Source organism: Schistocerca piceifrons, chromosome X, assembly GCF_021461385.2.
Source record: "Schistocerca piceifrons isolate TAMUIC-IGC-003096 chromosome X, iqSchPice1.1, whole genome shotgun sequence".
Classification (NCBI taxonomy): Eukaryota; Metazoa; Arthropoda; class Insecta; order Orthoptera; family Acrididae; genus Schistocerca; species Schistocerca piceifrons.
The window spans coordinates 537,069,273-537,084,866 of record NC_060149.1 but is presented as its reverse complement, the minus strand read 5'-3'; the positions used below and the strand labels follow the sequence as shown (position 1 = coordinate 537,084,866).

The window sequence follows — 15,594 nt, the reverse complement described above, 5'->3', positions numbered from 1 at the left end:
GCACAAACTTTTAGTATTATGTATTGCAAACAGTGATATGAAACTGCCAATGTGATTTAATTGGCTTGCTGTTGATAAGTACTGGTTTGACACAACTGTACAATGGTGATTGCCTCATACTAAACAGTGAACTACCTTATGTAAAATGTTAATTGTGACACATCAGAGAATTTGAGCCTCCATAAATAAGTAATGAAACTAAAATTTTATTGATTTGTTTTAGATCACCTAATTTTTTCAAATAGAATTGCAAGACAACTATGATCACAGTCAATAATGTCAAATTTTTAATTTCATTTCCAGAACAGAAAATTAATGCCAAAGTTTGTACTGAAGGAAATGGAATCTTTGTACATTGAAGAACTAAAATCTTCCATAAATTTACTTATGGCTAATTTGGAATCCTTACCTGTTTCAAAAGGTTCCATGGACTCTAAATATGGACTTCAAAAACTGAAGCGGTATAATCATAGGTAAGTAGAAGTTCTTGGAATTTTTTGAGGAATTATGTAGCAAATCTCATTGGGTTTCTTGTTACAGTATCCTTTAAAATGATAAGAAAAGCTTTAACAACACATTATTTTTTGTTCTTTACAAGAATGAAAGGAATTAAAATTCTGTAATGATCTACAGTGCATCTCTTTCCTTCTAAGGCTTTTGTGGAAAATATTGCAATCTGTACTGTGATATTATTGTTTACTTGCCATATAAATACTCAAAACTGTAACAGAGAATGGTGTGGTAGATACTTCATAATTCAAATCCTGAAAGTGCCTACCATGTTTCATTGTAGTTTTGTCAAACCATCTGATCTAGAAATCATAAAAATCACAGGTTATTGTAAATCAGGAACTCGTCTGGTTACAATATTAGTTCAACAGAAGTACTAAAATTTTTTGTTCACTGAGTAGTGCTCTCTTACATTATCTGTGTAACTAGTGAATGAGCCACGGAGTATTTCCTGAAAGACTGACGTTTGCAGTACTAAGACCAATCTATTAAAGTGGTCATGAACAGGTGATTTCTAATTATAGACCCATCTCCCCCAATCCTATACTCTCAACAGTTTCTTGAGAAATTATCTTACAATGAAATATTCAAATAATGTTCTGAGAAGTACCCTATAATTGCAGCTCAGTTTGTCTTCTTGTTTGAGGAAGCAATATGTGATCTGAAAAATACAGTTCTGGTGTAACATAAGCAAGGAAAAATATTCATTTTGCATTTTCTGTGCGTCACATTAAAAAAATGCCAGAACACACATAAGACTGAATTCAGAATTGTGTAATACTAAATATAATGTGCTACAAGATTTGATGCTTGACCCACTCCTGTCCTTGATCTAAATACATGATTTAACTGTCAAAATGGAGCATTCCCTGAAATCTATGCTGTTTACTGATGGCTCTAGTATGCTGATAAGGAGTCCAAAGACATCTATAATACTAGCAAGAGAATAATGGAATTAGCTTACAACTGATTCACAATAAACATTTTAACCCTCAATCCAAGGAAAACTCGTTTTATACAATTTCCAAGAAATAAAATTTACTTACTGGTACTAGACATAGAGAATAATGGGCACAAAGTGCAAAATTCCATATATGGAACTCGTTAGCGCACAGATAGATAAAAAAATGATGTGACACTAGCATGTGAATAAGTTAACTGTAAATCTCAATGATATCTGCTTCACAATTAACTGACTGGCTTATACAGCTGGCTCACAGTTGCAGATTTCCAGTTACATAGCGGGCTGTGAGATGGGCTGAGCAGCTATAGATTCTTCTAAGTGTTTCTTCTTTTCTGTCAATAGATGGCATGACATGTTATATATTACTAGACATATGAGGTAGCAGTCTATTTAGTGGTGTATAGCACACTCGATTTCTTTTGATATTTTGTGAGTTATAAGCAATTGTTTTCAATGTTTTTCACCAGATTTGTAGTATCAAGCACTGCTGTACCATAAAAAGTTTCTCTCAGTCCAGGAAATCGAAAGTCTATTGAATAAAAGACACTGATGTTTCTGAAACTGATATTTCTGATAGGTCTGATAATGAAGACAATGTGGTAAATGATACTAGTGATTACAATGAGGCAAATGAAACTGATAGTGACACTGATGTTGTAGCAACAGGTGTGAGTGTTGTTATAAATAATAAATAAATAAATAAATAAAAATAAAAAAGTAGAAATAAGTCCTAGGGTTCAAAGTCAACTCCCTCAACAACTACTTCCTTACGTATGTACAGAAAAATGGTTCATGTGTCTCTCTGGGAGATTTTAGCAGCAGAAACAAATAGGTATGCAGCAGATTGTTATAAATACTCTCCTATTTCGAAATCAAACAGTGCTTGGTTTCCAACTACATCCAATGAAATTCAAGCACATGTTACTTTGTGTATTCTTATGGCACAGGTGATTAAGCCAGCAGCACTTCAATTATACTGTTCCACAAAAAAATCAATCCATTCTTCTTTCTTTTCTGACATCATGCCATATAGAAGAATCTTACATATTTCTGGGCTCTTTCATTTTGTAAATAATAGAAATGCTGACACTGCAAACTATCTGAACAAGTTGCAACCTGTTACTAACAAACTTGAACAAAATTTCCAAAGCATTTATTATCTTGAAGAAGATATTGCAAATGATGAATTCCTCATGAAATTCAGAGGTAGACACTGCTACACCCACAGGCACATTTTCTTAGTAATTTCCTTAAAATTTGTCAGTCAAATAGTGGCTACTGTTCAGGATTTGTTATTTATACAGTAAAGAAAACCTGACCCAAGCAGTAAGGAAATTCTGTTATGGACCTCGTGCAACTGTTTTTGGACAATGGTCAAACAGTACATAGTGACAACTGGTACACTTCCCCATCATTGTTTGTAAGGCTCACTGAATGGAGCACAAATTCCATACAGAGTGTTAGATCCACAGGGTGGAATAAGCCAGACCATTTCCAAAAATCTGAACTTATAAAGAAGAGATTCTTGTGTTATTTTCTTACAAGCTCATGGCTCTGAAGTGAATGGATAAAAATGAATAAATATTCTGTCCACTATACATACAGATGTCAGTATGACAGCAACAGGAAAATCTGATAGGAAAACTAAAACCCCAGTCCAGAAGCCCCATGCAATTTTACAATACAATTCAGTGAACACATTTATTTATTTATTTATTTCTTGTTCCATAGATCCAGTTAGTGAGTCAATCACAAGGATATGGAACGTGTCAAATTGTACAGGTTTCAATTTAAACTTACAATAAATACAAGGGCAATTCAATGGCAAATTGTACATAGTTTAAGTAAGACATACTATAAATACAGTAACAGATACAATGTCAGCTAGATAACATAACAACCATTTGACAGAAAAAGGAGTTTCAAATAAAGGTTAAAGATAAGAGCACAAAGTTAAATCAGATATTAGGCCTACAAGAGTAAATACATGTACAGCCAATCTGTTGTTACAAAAAGTGTGCTAATGCCCAAATGCACAATAAAATCAATTGAACTACTTCTGGACACAATAAGTTTAGTGATGGTATACATTTTCTTTCAGGTATTCATCCACAGTATAATAAGATTTCTCTGTAAGGTAATCTTTGAGAACTTGTTTAAATTTTGGCAGTTCTGTATGAACACATTTGATATGTAGTGGTAGAGCATTGAACAGCTTAATGCTGGAGTAGTAAACTCCTTTTTGTACCAGAGTGAGACGTTTCATTTCTAAATGTAGATTGTTTTTGTTTCTGGTGTTATAACCATGGAATTTACTGTTGTCTTGGTAGATGGAATAATTTTTGCACACAAAGGTCAGCAAGGAAAAAATATACTGTGAGGCAGTTGTTAGGATACCTATCTTCTGAAACAAGTGCCTGCAAGAGTGTCTTTGATGGACCCCACACATTATTCTGATTGCTTTTTTTTGGATGGTGAAAACTTTTTTTGCACGTGGTTGGTTCCCCCAGAATATGATAGCATATGACATCAATGAGTGGGAGTAGCCAAAGTAGGCAACCTTAATAGTGCCAACTTCAGCCACTGAAGAAATTACCCGTAATGCAAATGTTGCCGAGCTAAGTTTTTTACATAGATGAAGAATGTGAACTGACCAATTACATTTACTGTCTATGTAAGCACCCAGGAATTTTGTGTCTTCAACTTACTGGTTGATCTCTACATTTTATGTCAATTTCATCGGGATTACCTTGTGATGTATGGAACCTCATATAATGAGTTTTATCTGCATTGAGTGAGAGAACATTTGAGGAGAACCAATTTAAGATGTCATTAAAAACAATATTTGTAGTTTTTTCAAGATCATGATCAATCAAATCGTCAATTAGAATTGTGGTATCATCGGCAAACAGGGTAAATTTGCTGTTTGTCTCAGTACAAAGAGGAAGATCATTAATAAAGATGAGGAAAAGCAGTGGGCCCAAAACGGAGCCTTGAGGCACACCACACGTTATCGTGCCCCATTCAGACGAGGCAGGTTCTCCAGAAGAGCCATTTAGCATTACAGTCTGCTTCCGATCCTGTAGATATGATTGTAGCCACAAGCCAACAGTACCACCTAAACCATAGTATTCTGCCTTTTTCCAAAGAATTTGGTGGTTTACACAGTCAAAGGCATTTGTAAGATCACAAAAAATACCCACTGGAGACATTTTTTTGTTAATGGCTTCCAAAACTTGGTTGCTGAAAGAGAATATTGCCTGTTCAGTACAAAGACCGGCACGAAAACCAAACTGATTTTTGCTTAAGATACTGTGGAAGTTGAGATGGTCTACAATCCTCCTGTGCATGAGTTTTTCTAGAATTTTTGAGAAGGTAGTTAATAGGGATATTGGGCAATAGTTTGTAACAATGCTTTTATCCCCTTTTTTAAAGAGAGGAATCACTACAGCCAACTTAAGTCTGTTGACATACAGGACCAACTGTTGTCATCTTTCCTTTTCATGGGAAGGTATTCCAAAGGAGATATGAGATTTTCTTTTACCTGATGGGCATCGGGTTTTTCAATTCACTTGTCCTACTAAATAAAGTGACAGGAACAAAATCTTGTTTCACTCTATTTAGAGTTCAGCTGGCTGATGTCATAATAGAGCATGTCACTCTGCCAGACTACCTAGACCTGGACAGCCCCAATCTGGAATTTCCCCTGTTAAACTGCAAGTACAAAATTGAGCAAATTTTGTTATATTTATTTATTTATGCATTTATTTTACCTGGCAAGAACATTAAGGACATATAACATGTTATACAGTATTATACACCCCCCCCCCCCCTCGCCCCCCAACCCTTTGAAGGAAACACCCTCTAGAAACTGTGTAGTGTTCAAAGCAAGAAAGAAGAAAAGTGACACACGGGATGAGTGTGAGAAATGTCATGTGGTATTGTTCACACCTGAAAGTTTTTGGGTACCACTATGCCTCACCAACAAAAACTTTTAAAACAGTATTATCTTCCCTCCTCATCACTTCAATAAGTAGTAATGTAAGATTTATAAAGAATTCCAAAAAGGAAATATATAATTTTAAGAAAATTGTGTAAGACAATGCTGATTTTTGTAAATTTAAATGGTAAATATCAGGCTGACTATGGGAAAAAATATTAATAAGTCAGTGTCTCAAAAATCTTTCTCATTGTGTTGATCTGGTGACAGGTTTCTGAGATAACTTTATTGTCCAATGCAGCTAAGGCAAAGAAAGTATTTATCCCACAGAAACATGTAGTAAGACAGGTGTATAAAGTTGATAACTGAATATCTTCCAGAAACCTCTTCAGAGACCTACAGCTTCTTACACTTAGGTATCAACATGCATATATATTTGTGGTTAGTGATGAAAATGACTGGAGAATGAGTCATGAAAATCACAGCTACAGGACCAGAATGTAAAAGCAATTGTCAAATAGAATATGTGTCCATATCTAGAATTCAGAGTGGAGTCAATAACAGGTTACTACCAGACATCGTCCAGAAAACTGAAAATCTCCAGGTATTAGAACAAAATTAAAAGGATGCTTCATTAGCCACTTCTGGTACAATTTCTTAGAATATTTACACTCAGTTATGTAAATTATATATAACTCTAATTGTTATATCAAACAGAGTTTGTCATTTCCCATGGGTTAGATTTACAGCTGATAGTGGTCTGTGTTAAATTATGTAAATACTTTAAAGTATAAGATAAAGACAGCACTCTAGTAATATATGAGGAGGAGCAGTGGCATTTTTCAAGGTACCTTTTTTTGCATAATATTCATGACAATATATAGAGCAATATAGAAATAATTTCCACAATTATCAATATTCATACATGATTGATACTTATAATTTTTGCTAGAATACTGTACAGTAATAATCTACAGTGACTGCTTCCACCTATTAATGTATAATGTAAGTCATTCCACATCCCAAAGGTTCTTCTTCATACTGAGATCAATTAAACACAGTTTATGACCATGTAATACCATAATGAATGCCATCACAGCTTCACTTTTGTGAGTACCCCACTCCTACTTTTCCAAACTTCACAAAAGCTCTCCTGCATACATATGCAGAGTGAAATATTCATTCTGGAGTAATGATCTAGGCTGTGGCAAAAGTCATTTCTCCACAATATCCTTTTTGAGGAATTCTAGTCCACAAAATATGCAGGAGGATTACCGGTGAAGTTTGGAAAGCAGCAGAGAAAAACATGAACCTATTAACCCAGATTATAAATAGTCCCTGGTTGCATTAGTCAGTAAGAGCATTATCCACAAAAAGCAATTTCCTGCTTTGAGTGCCAATCTGGCGCTCATTTCTAATCTGCCAGTTAGGTGCAGTTCTGACTAATACTCTGTGCGCAGATGGCTAGGCATCTAATCATTGTAAAGGGCAGCTATTTCACTGGGAGTAATAAAGTGCTGCATCACATTTTATTGTTGGACTTTGGTTACTACTGGCAGTTGCACAATACTTGGTGATGGAGGATCTTCACCAATGGCCTTGCTGCAGTGGTAACACTGATTCCCGTCAGATCATTGAAGTTAAGTGCTGTTGGGCTGGGCTAGAACTTGGATGGGTGACTATCCAGTCTGCTGAGTGCTGTTGGGAAGTGGGGTGCACTCAGCACTTGTGAGGCAAACTGAGGAGCTATTTTTTAGAATTATAGGCTATACTACCTTTTGGCCCCTCTGAATCTATCACTCTGATGTAAAAGAAGGTAAATACTTTATTCTTAGATTTAAACCAGTGTTAGTGAAATTAGTCATTTAATCCAAATAAAAAAGATAGTAGGACTTATTGCTGAAAGCAAAGGTCATTCTTCTGGTTTACTAAACATGCATCATATCCAAATTACAAGCTATTTGGTTAGTTATTTTAAATATAATTTGTGTAAATATGAATTATTCCTGAACTGATTCTTGAGATAAACTTAATTGAAAAGTGCACATGGGCTGGTAAAATTGTTAGTAATAAATATCAGTAACTTGTACACAGTTATCTGGGCCAGTAATGTGCTTAAATTACTTTTTTAATCAAGTTTATCCAGTGTAATTAATATTAAATCATTCTTGTGATGGTTGTTATTCCATGTGAAATCTTCCTGTTCCACTCATATGATTTTTTCAGTGGTATTTTACGTGCAACTTAAAAGTATGATGTTTGCTGAATAATAAATTACCTTAAAGACAAAAGTTATCTGAAATGTGTGAACTTCAGTTTCATCCTGAAACTGATTAGAAACATAAGTTACTTTCGTCAGTTTGGAAAGACTGTTAACTTTGGAAAACTGACTGAATCACTGCCTCACAGATGGAGGTGTAGCTTTTACAGAATCTTTGCCTACTGATTGTTAAATTTAGATGCACTATTGCACCTGACAACATGGCAAATGAAAACAAATTATGGAGATCTATTATGGAACACCAAAGTCGGTTATGCACATCAGTTCTGTGTTAACTATTGCACCTGACAACATGGCAAATGAAAACAAATTGTGAAGATCTATTATGGAACACTAAAGTTGGTTATGCCTATCAGTTCTGTGTTAACATCTTTCATATTTCCTTGCCCATATTTGCTTCAGAAAGTTACACCAATGGCATTCAAACTTTGCCCTCTAATTAATTTCCAAATGATGTCACTGAAGTTATTTTTGATGTAGAAACATTTGTAGTCTGCTACAGTTCTACACTGGTATTGTTATATGATGTAATTAAGGGATTTGTCAAGAGTTTCTCTGCTCTTATGCATTTTCTACAAATTCACTGCAGTCCTCTGTGTAATTTGATTTCTATTGTTAACTTCCTATTGGAAAAATTCTAACTGCCAAGCAAAATCAAATGCAAGTATAAACACAAAGTCACATACACAATAAATGTAACATAATGGGTTCCTTAATCTGGAGAAAAAGATTAATTAATGAAATCACCCAGAACACTGTACCACTTAACATAATGCTAAAGAATATGAAAGATGACTCTGAAATGAAATACTGTGCACTATTAATGTCTTTATTTTTATTATTCTCCTGTTTATAAATCAACAAATCTCTCAACTGTTTTGACTATACAGGTTGGCACAGTAGTTGTAGTGCAAGGCTCATGATAAGAAAGAGTAGGGTTCAGATCTCAACATGGCCATTCTGCAACAGGATCTCAGTGGTTATCTAATCTTCAACTGAACTTCAGACAGATTTCTTTGGAAACATCACCATGGATTGAATTTTTTGTCCTTGTTTGAACTGACCTTTTGATCAGCCTCTAATTATCTCATTCTTTATGTGGCAACAACTTGTATTTGTTCTTCTTTCAGCTGTTATCAACACTCTTCTGATCAGAGTTCAAGATGAATGAAGAAATTAAAGTACTGGCACTAAGTGGGAGAAGCATTATCATGAGAATTGACACTGCTGATCACATTGCATTTGTTTTGTAAAGCTGAGATTCTTATTCATCTCTACATTATCCATATTATGTACCAAACTCAACAGTTGGTCAGTTTCATCCAGATACTTGGATGTCATCAATTTGCAGAGCTTCTTTCCTCTGATTTTTAAACATAAATCCTTTTTGCTTTGTAAATTTTAACTTTTGTATTTTGTGTTTTTTGCCATTAACTCCACAATGTATTTTTTGTGTAACATCTTTGTTTGCACAGCTGGCTATTTCTTAAGTTAGATTAAGAATGGCTTCATATTGATGTCAGACAATGTACATCATTTTTCAAATTGCAGATATGGATCTTTATTAACCTAATTACTTTCCAGAATGTTTTTTCCTCAGTAAAACTGACATCATAAATTCTTTGGGTTGATGTTTCAAAGAAAGTCTCTACTGTTGATGCATCTCATTTTATTGTTGTAATGATTATCACTGACATACTGCATGCATGTATGTATTGCAAAACTGTCAGTAAGCCAACAGTTTTCTCAATTGTTCACTTCATGTCACATTTATTGAAATGAAACCTAACTCATCTTACAGTTAGATGTCATAAAAGTTAAAAGTGTCTGAAAGTGAATAGTTTTGCCAACAACTTTTGCCACAGCATGCTGCACATTTGTGGTGGCTGGGAGCACAGATTCTTATCTTAGTTTCACAACACAGCATGATGTCTTCATGTAAGTGAGGCCAAACGCAGTGTTTGAGTTTGGTGAAATTTGTTACAGCATAAGGTCCAAACACAGATTTACAGTACTATGCAACTGCCAAAGGTCATGTAGTAAGGTCATGTGAGCAGCCTTTGTATTGGAGTAGTACATATGTAGAATGCAACTATACAAGATTTGTTGGATAGCTATTACTTGTCTCATGTGAAAGATATACTCTCGGTTAAAAAGAATATTATGTACACAGCTGCAACATCTGAGAAGGCGTGTGTGTTTAAAATATGAATCATCTCTAAGTTCATAAATAAAATATTTTTTTTTCAGTTACAGCTCACTAAGTCTTATTTTATTGGTCACCCACTCAGCTGCTGTAATTTTAGTTGGTTACCACCAACATAGTTTCCAGTATAAATTTATATATCTTGAAGTTGTACACCATGAATACTACTCTAGTGTCATGTTTCTCATTATGTAGTTATCTATTTAGATTAAATCATACTAAAATCTCAGGTTACTGAAAATTGTTGGCTTTTTGAAGATCTATTTATAAATAATTCTTTCACTAAATCTTTTGGGACTGTTCCCTTTTCCTCATATATTGTGAAGAGAATATGATGATTTACATGAAATAAGTTAAAGTCTAGAGTGTCCACAAAAACACAGTTGTTCGGTCCACACAGGCTGCTGTCTATGCAGATGAGAGTAGGACAGACATGAAGCTCAGCATCCACATAAATGAAACCAAATCACACACTCTTAACACCCACACAAATATACAGTACTGTCACATTAATGCGAGCACCACCTATGTCTGTGATCAGTGTGACATAATCACTATGAGATGAGAGGTAGAAGCATTAGGAGTGTGGGGTATATTTCACTTATTGAGAGGATGCAGAAAATAGTGCAGTCATTGTCATAAAGCAGCAATAGAGCAGTTTATCTGATGTCGAAAACATCACAATCTTTGATATTCAGGCCAATGTAGGTAAGTTTGTAAACTGTTCACATGCTCCTGTGGTTGAAACATACCATGGATTGAAAGTCTGGCGCTAGGCAACTGTGATACGTCATAGGCTATAGGTGATAGAGGTCAATGATGGCTGTGGAGAGGTGTATGGGCAAATATGTGTAACTGTTGACCAACTAATTGCCCAGATGGACCAAGGGGCATCCAACAGTGTCTCCTCAATGACTGTCCAGTCAACATTGCTGCATGTGTGCCTCTGCACCAGGTGACTGGTTCATACAGCAATGCTGACTGCTGTTCATCAGCAATGAAGGTTGGAATTAGTACACCAGTCTTGCAATTGGACATCCACTAAATGGCTACAGGTTAACTTTTCAGATTAATCACATTTTATGCTCCATGGTACACATAGCCATTGGCGTGTACAGCATATAACATCTGAAAGTAAAAACACCCTGCAACCAGCAGGGAGCTTTATGGTCTGGGGAATGTTTTCATGTCATTACCAGAATGATCTCATCATTCTGGAAGGCACAGTGGATCAACCCATGTACGCATCTATCCTTGGGGCCATGTCCATCCCTACATGAGTTTGTTTCCTATCATCAGGATAGCAATGGACCCAAAAGTAAGGTCATCATTCCCATTGGATTAGGGAAAGGTGGGGTAGGAAGTTGGCCATGCCCTTTCAAAGGAACCATCCCAGCATTAGCCTGAAGTGATGTAAGGAAATCACAGAAAACCTGAATCAGGATGGCTTGATGCAGGATTGAACTGTCTTCTGAATGTGAGTCCAGTGTGCTAACCACTGCAACACATAACTCTGTAATAATTTTGTTGACTTTAGCTGTATTAATCTATAAGTATTACAATTTTGGTTTTCTGTTACTTCAAATGATCCTATGTAAGTGTCCAAAATTTATTTAATTCACCATGAGGAAGTCTTTCACTTTAAATGGTGTTATTCACTCTGATCTTTCACATATCTAGTATTTCATCCCTCCCAGTTCCTCAAAGTATTTGTGACAATCTCTTCTTTTTCTTGTGGTGTCATTGATTTACAAACAGGATACTTAGTGCATTGAGAAACAAACTTGCAGGTTTTTTGTTAATATTACCTCACCTGGGGAAAAACAATATATGAATGCCCCAAGCCTACAAATGTACTCAATCCAATTTGCAAGGATCTTACTACAGTATGTTCTGCATAGTCTCCCAATTTTCCTCATTATCTTTCAGCTACCTTACTGGAAATGTATATTGGTGTCAAAATATATTTAAACTCCCCTAAGTCAACGAGTACAGTAAAAATTGACTCATTATCTGAAAGAACTGTCTTCTGAAGGCCAACTTTAGGGAAATAGTTTCCTGTGGTTTTATATATAATTTGTTTGGTTGTGGCTCTCTTCATATGGTTTCTTTTACAAATTTGAAGAAAATGTCAACCATGACAAAAATGTAGCAAAATCCACCTGTAGTTATAGGTGAACATCGATAAAAATCTACAGCTATGAGATCTAACTGTTTATTGATCCTCTGCTGACTTTTACCCTTTGGCACCTAACATGCATTGCAGGTTTTTCCTCACTCTCCTAGCAATTTCATAGCAGTAAATATTTTGTTGTATATTTATGATATTTGTTGAACCTCAGTGACTAAAACATCATTTGTGTATTGAACCAAGGTATCAATGTATTGCACTGACCAACACAAGTTTGAATCATCTGAAGTCTGATTAGTTCTCATAAATAGAATCCCTTTGTGAACTTTATAATATTGATCAGCATTTTCCTGCCCCTTCTTTCCCAGGTAGCTTCTAACCACTGTCCAATTTTCAATTTGTTTTGACAACATTACAGATTTTCAAGATCTCTCATTCTTCTTTGATTTCTTTTAAATACATAATTGTGAATTCTCCTTTTGCATTTCTTGTTATTACTCTTTGTACTATCTCTCAATGGTAGTCTTGATAACACATCAACAATTACATTGTCTTTTCTTTGATGTATTTTATCTCATAATTGAGCAGTTGAAGAAACATGATCCCTCTAGTTAATGCTGTGGCCTAACTTATACTCTTGTAAATAATTAAATGCTTTATGGTCAGAATATACAAACAGTTTGTGACTCAATAATATGTTTTGATGTTTTTGTAACATCGTGCTAGCATAAACAACAGACCTGTATTCAGACTTTTCCATCTGCTACCCTTTCCTGAAACAGATTGGCACCAAAGCCAGTATCACTGCTCTGTATTGTTAAAGAGGAAGGAAGTAACAAACCTGGGTCATGTAACATCTGAATTTGACAAAGTTGGCTCTCAATTTCATCAAAATTATCTTGACACTCTTTTATCCACTGCAATATTGGGTTTTTCTTCAGCAGGTTATTTCAGCTCAATGCATTCAAGACCTGATTACTCTTGTGCCTATAAAACTGACATAATCCAAAGTAAGTATTTAATCTTTTTTTGTTTCTAGGAGGCGGTATTATCTACTAGGCTCTATTTTGTCTCTTTTTGGTAAAAATTCTATCTGCAAAAATATTATGCATCAAAAATTTAAACTTCTTCACACGAAATTTACATTTTTCTTATTACAATGTCCCTCTCCTTCTATTAATTTTAAACACACTTCCTTTAATAATCAAAAATGTTCCTCCAGAGTTTTACTAGCAATCGAGATGTCATATTCATTTACACTGTTAATCTGCACTCATGTTGTTGACAAAAAAAGAAAATCTAAAGCTGTAATGATTTCAAAAGCTGAAACATTCAACCAAAGGGAATAACACAGTATTGGTAGCATTTACCTCGATATATAATGGAATGTGTTTTTTGGACTCTCCTACTAGAGGGATATGATGAAAAATTCAAGTTATTACCAAGTTCACCATAAATTTTAAAAACTTAAATTTATGCAAAAGTTCACCAGTACTGCCAGGATGGTTATTATCTTTACATAAAATTTTTTTAAAAAACTTTTGAGTGAAGGACTAAGCTTACACCTCCATCTCTGATAAAATTTTCTCAAGTTGTCATCCAAATGGTGGTATCCTCTTGTCACAATGTTTCAATGAAGATGGGTACAAAACTCATTGACATATAGTGACAGGACAATGCCACCACTTAGCTGATCACCTGACAAGATTTTATCATTGGAAAACGCCAAGAAAGCCTTCAATTACATTTATCTCCATCTATTTTGGAAGCAACAGCTAATGGATTGTAATAGTCCCTACAACTCCTCTTTATAATTCCCCAACTTTCCACCTTTTGAACATCGCTTTCCACAGTTTGTCTCTTTCCAAATGGGACACCAAGTAAAATGGTTTATGAGATTTCAGTTTTAATTTACATTCATAATTTTTTACTTTATCAGGATTATCATGAAAAACTTTATGAAATGCCAAGAGCAATTCCTTTAAATTAGCTTTTTGATTAAGATATCATTTTATAGCCTCCTCCACTTTGCAATTTACTAGTTCTTCATAAACCTCATTCTATGGCTGAGCCACAGACATTTCTTCAGAATAATATCCTCCATCAATATGTCATGGTGGTTCCTAATGTTCTCACATGTATTAACACAATTTACGATGGTAAGCTTATTTTCTTATTAGATCAGTAACTATTATTCTCATCCCATCTCATTCAAAAATTGCTCTGAGATTCAGAATCTGGCCCATAACCAGAATAACACTTTTGATTAAGTCAGTAATAACCAGGCAACCATGTTCAAACTTTACACCATAAAATTTGAATATTAATAACACTTGACTTTTTACCTCTTTCCTACAACTTCCAGCATGTCCCTTTACTTACACACCTAGAACAAGCATTTCCACAAAATCTTTTCCATCTCCAGTTTGGTTTCTGAGTATCTCTGCAGTCTGGAGATAAGGACTGCATACATAAATTAAGCATTTTCCTTCCATTCCTCAGTCTTGCCATTAATATATGGACAACGTAACTGATTACATTCCCTTTCCCCTTCACTATTGTCATACAGTAAATCATGTTCAATCTCTTTCAATCCCATTTGCTTAAAATTTTTGTGTTTCAAATTTTTTCCTTTCCAGTTATTAATACATCCATAATTGCACTAAGATTCTCATTTTGCGCTTAATAAATTTTTGATTTCTTCCACCTATATTGCTACAAGTTTTCAAACTTTTTACAAGGTTCTTAAAAACTGTACCATGCTGTTATTAGCATAATAGTTCCAAAGGTTTCTTAAAAATGTTTCCCCTCTTTCCTCCAGCCTCAGTTTCAAAATTGTCATCTAATCCCCAAGTAATCAGTGACTTTTGACACTTACAGATGACATCTAAATTTATGTACTTTGTTACTGACAACATTATTTTTCTCATTTTCAACATCAGAAACATTTTCCACACTATTTTACATATTGAGGTTTGCAAAGTCTCCATCCCAATTTCTCTCTATCCCATATCCATTATAATACCTTTCCTTTCCATCATTCTGATAATCACGTCTGTAGTTTCCACATTATTTTCCTGCCTGATTGAGACTCTTATTACATTCCCCTGACTGTCCAAAATTGGGCCTGTTCTCTCTCTTTAAAGCTCTGGCTATTTAATTTATATCTTTCAGACAATGATCTGTGGAGTCATCTAGTCCAGATATGAATCCCCATGGTAATCCTCCAGGAACTCTTTTTTAAATCATTAATTTGAGTCAGTACATCAAGATGCTTTATCAAATGAAATAATTTTTAATTTATTTGCATACAAACTTTCATGCTGTCTCTGCCTTCTTTACAATTTGGGCCACTTAAAAACTAACTTTTAATTTTGACTTGTTCTGACACTGACCTGAATTTATTTACAAAACTTTTTACAAATTCAAAAAAGTTATCTTCAAATTTGAATTTTGATTTACCTAGGTTAGAGGCCCCCATTCTTCAAACTTCCAACTTAACAAATTAAGAGATTCCATCTTTAAGTTCTCTGTCATATCAGCTACAAAATTGTTTGGCGGT

General features: G+C 34.7%; 1 protein-coding gene across 1 annotated transcript in view; it reads left to right on the top strand.

Moving 5' to 3' along the window:
- Positions 1 to 339: 339 nt before the first annotated feature.
- The window catches only part of LOC124722506 (calcium-dependent secretion activator-like), a 798,081-nt gene continuing 782,826 nt past the window's right edge, over positions 340 to 15,594 (top strand). The window contains exon 1 of the mRNA XM_047247660.1: positions 340 to 473. Coding sequence (XP_047103616.1) covers positions 340 to 473 — 134 coding nt within the window. The remainder of the gene's footprint in view (positions 474 to 15,594) is intronic.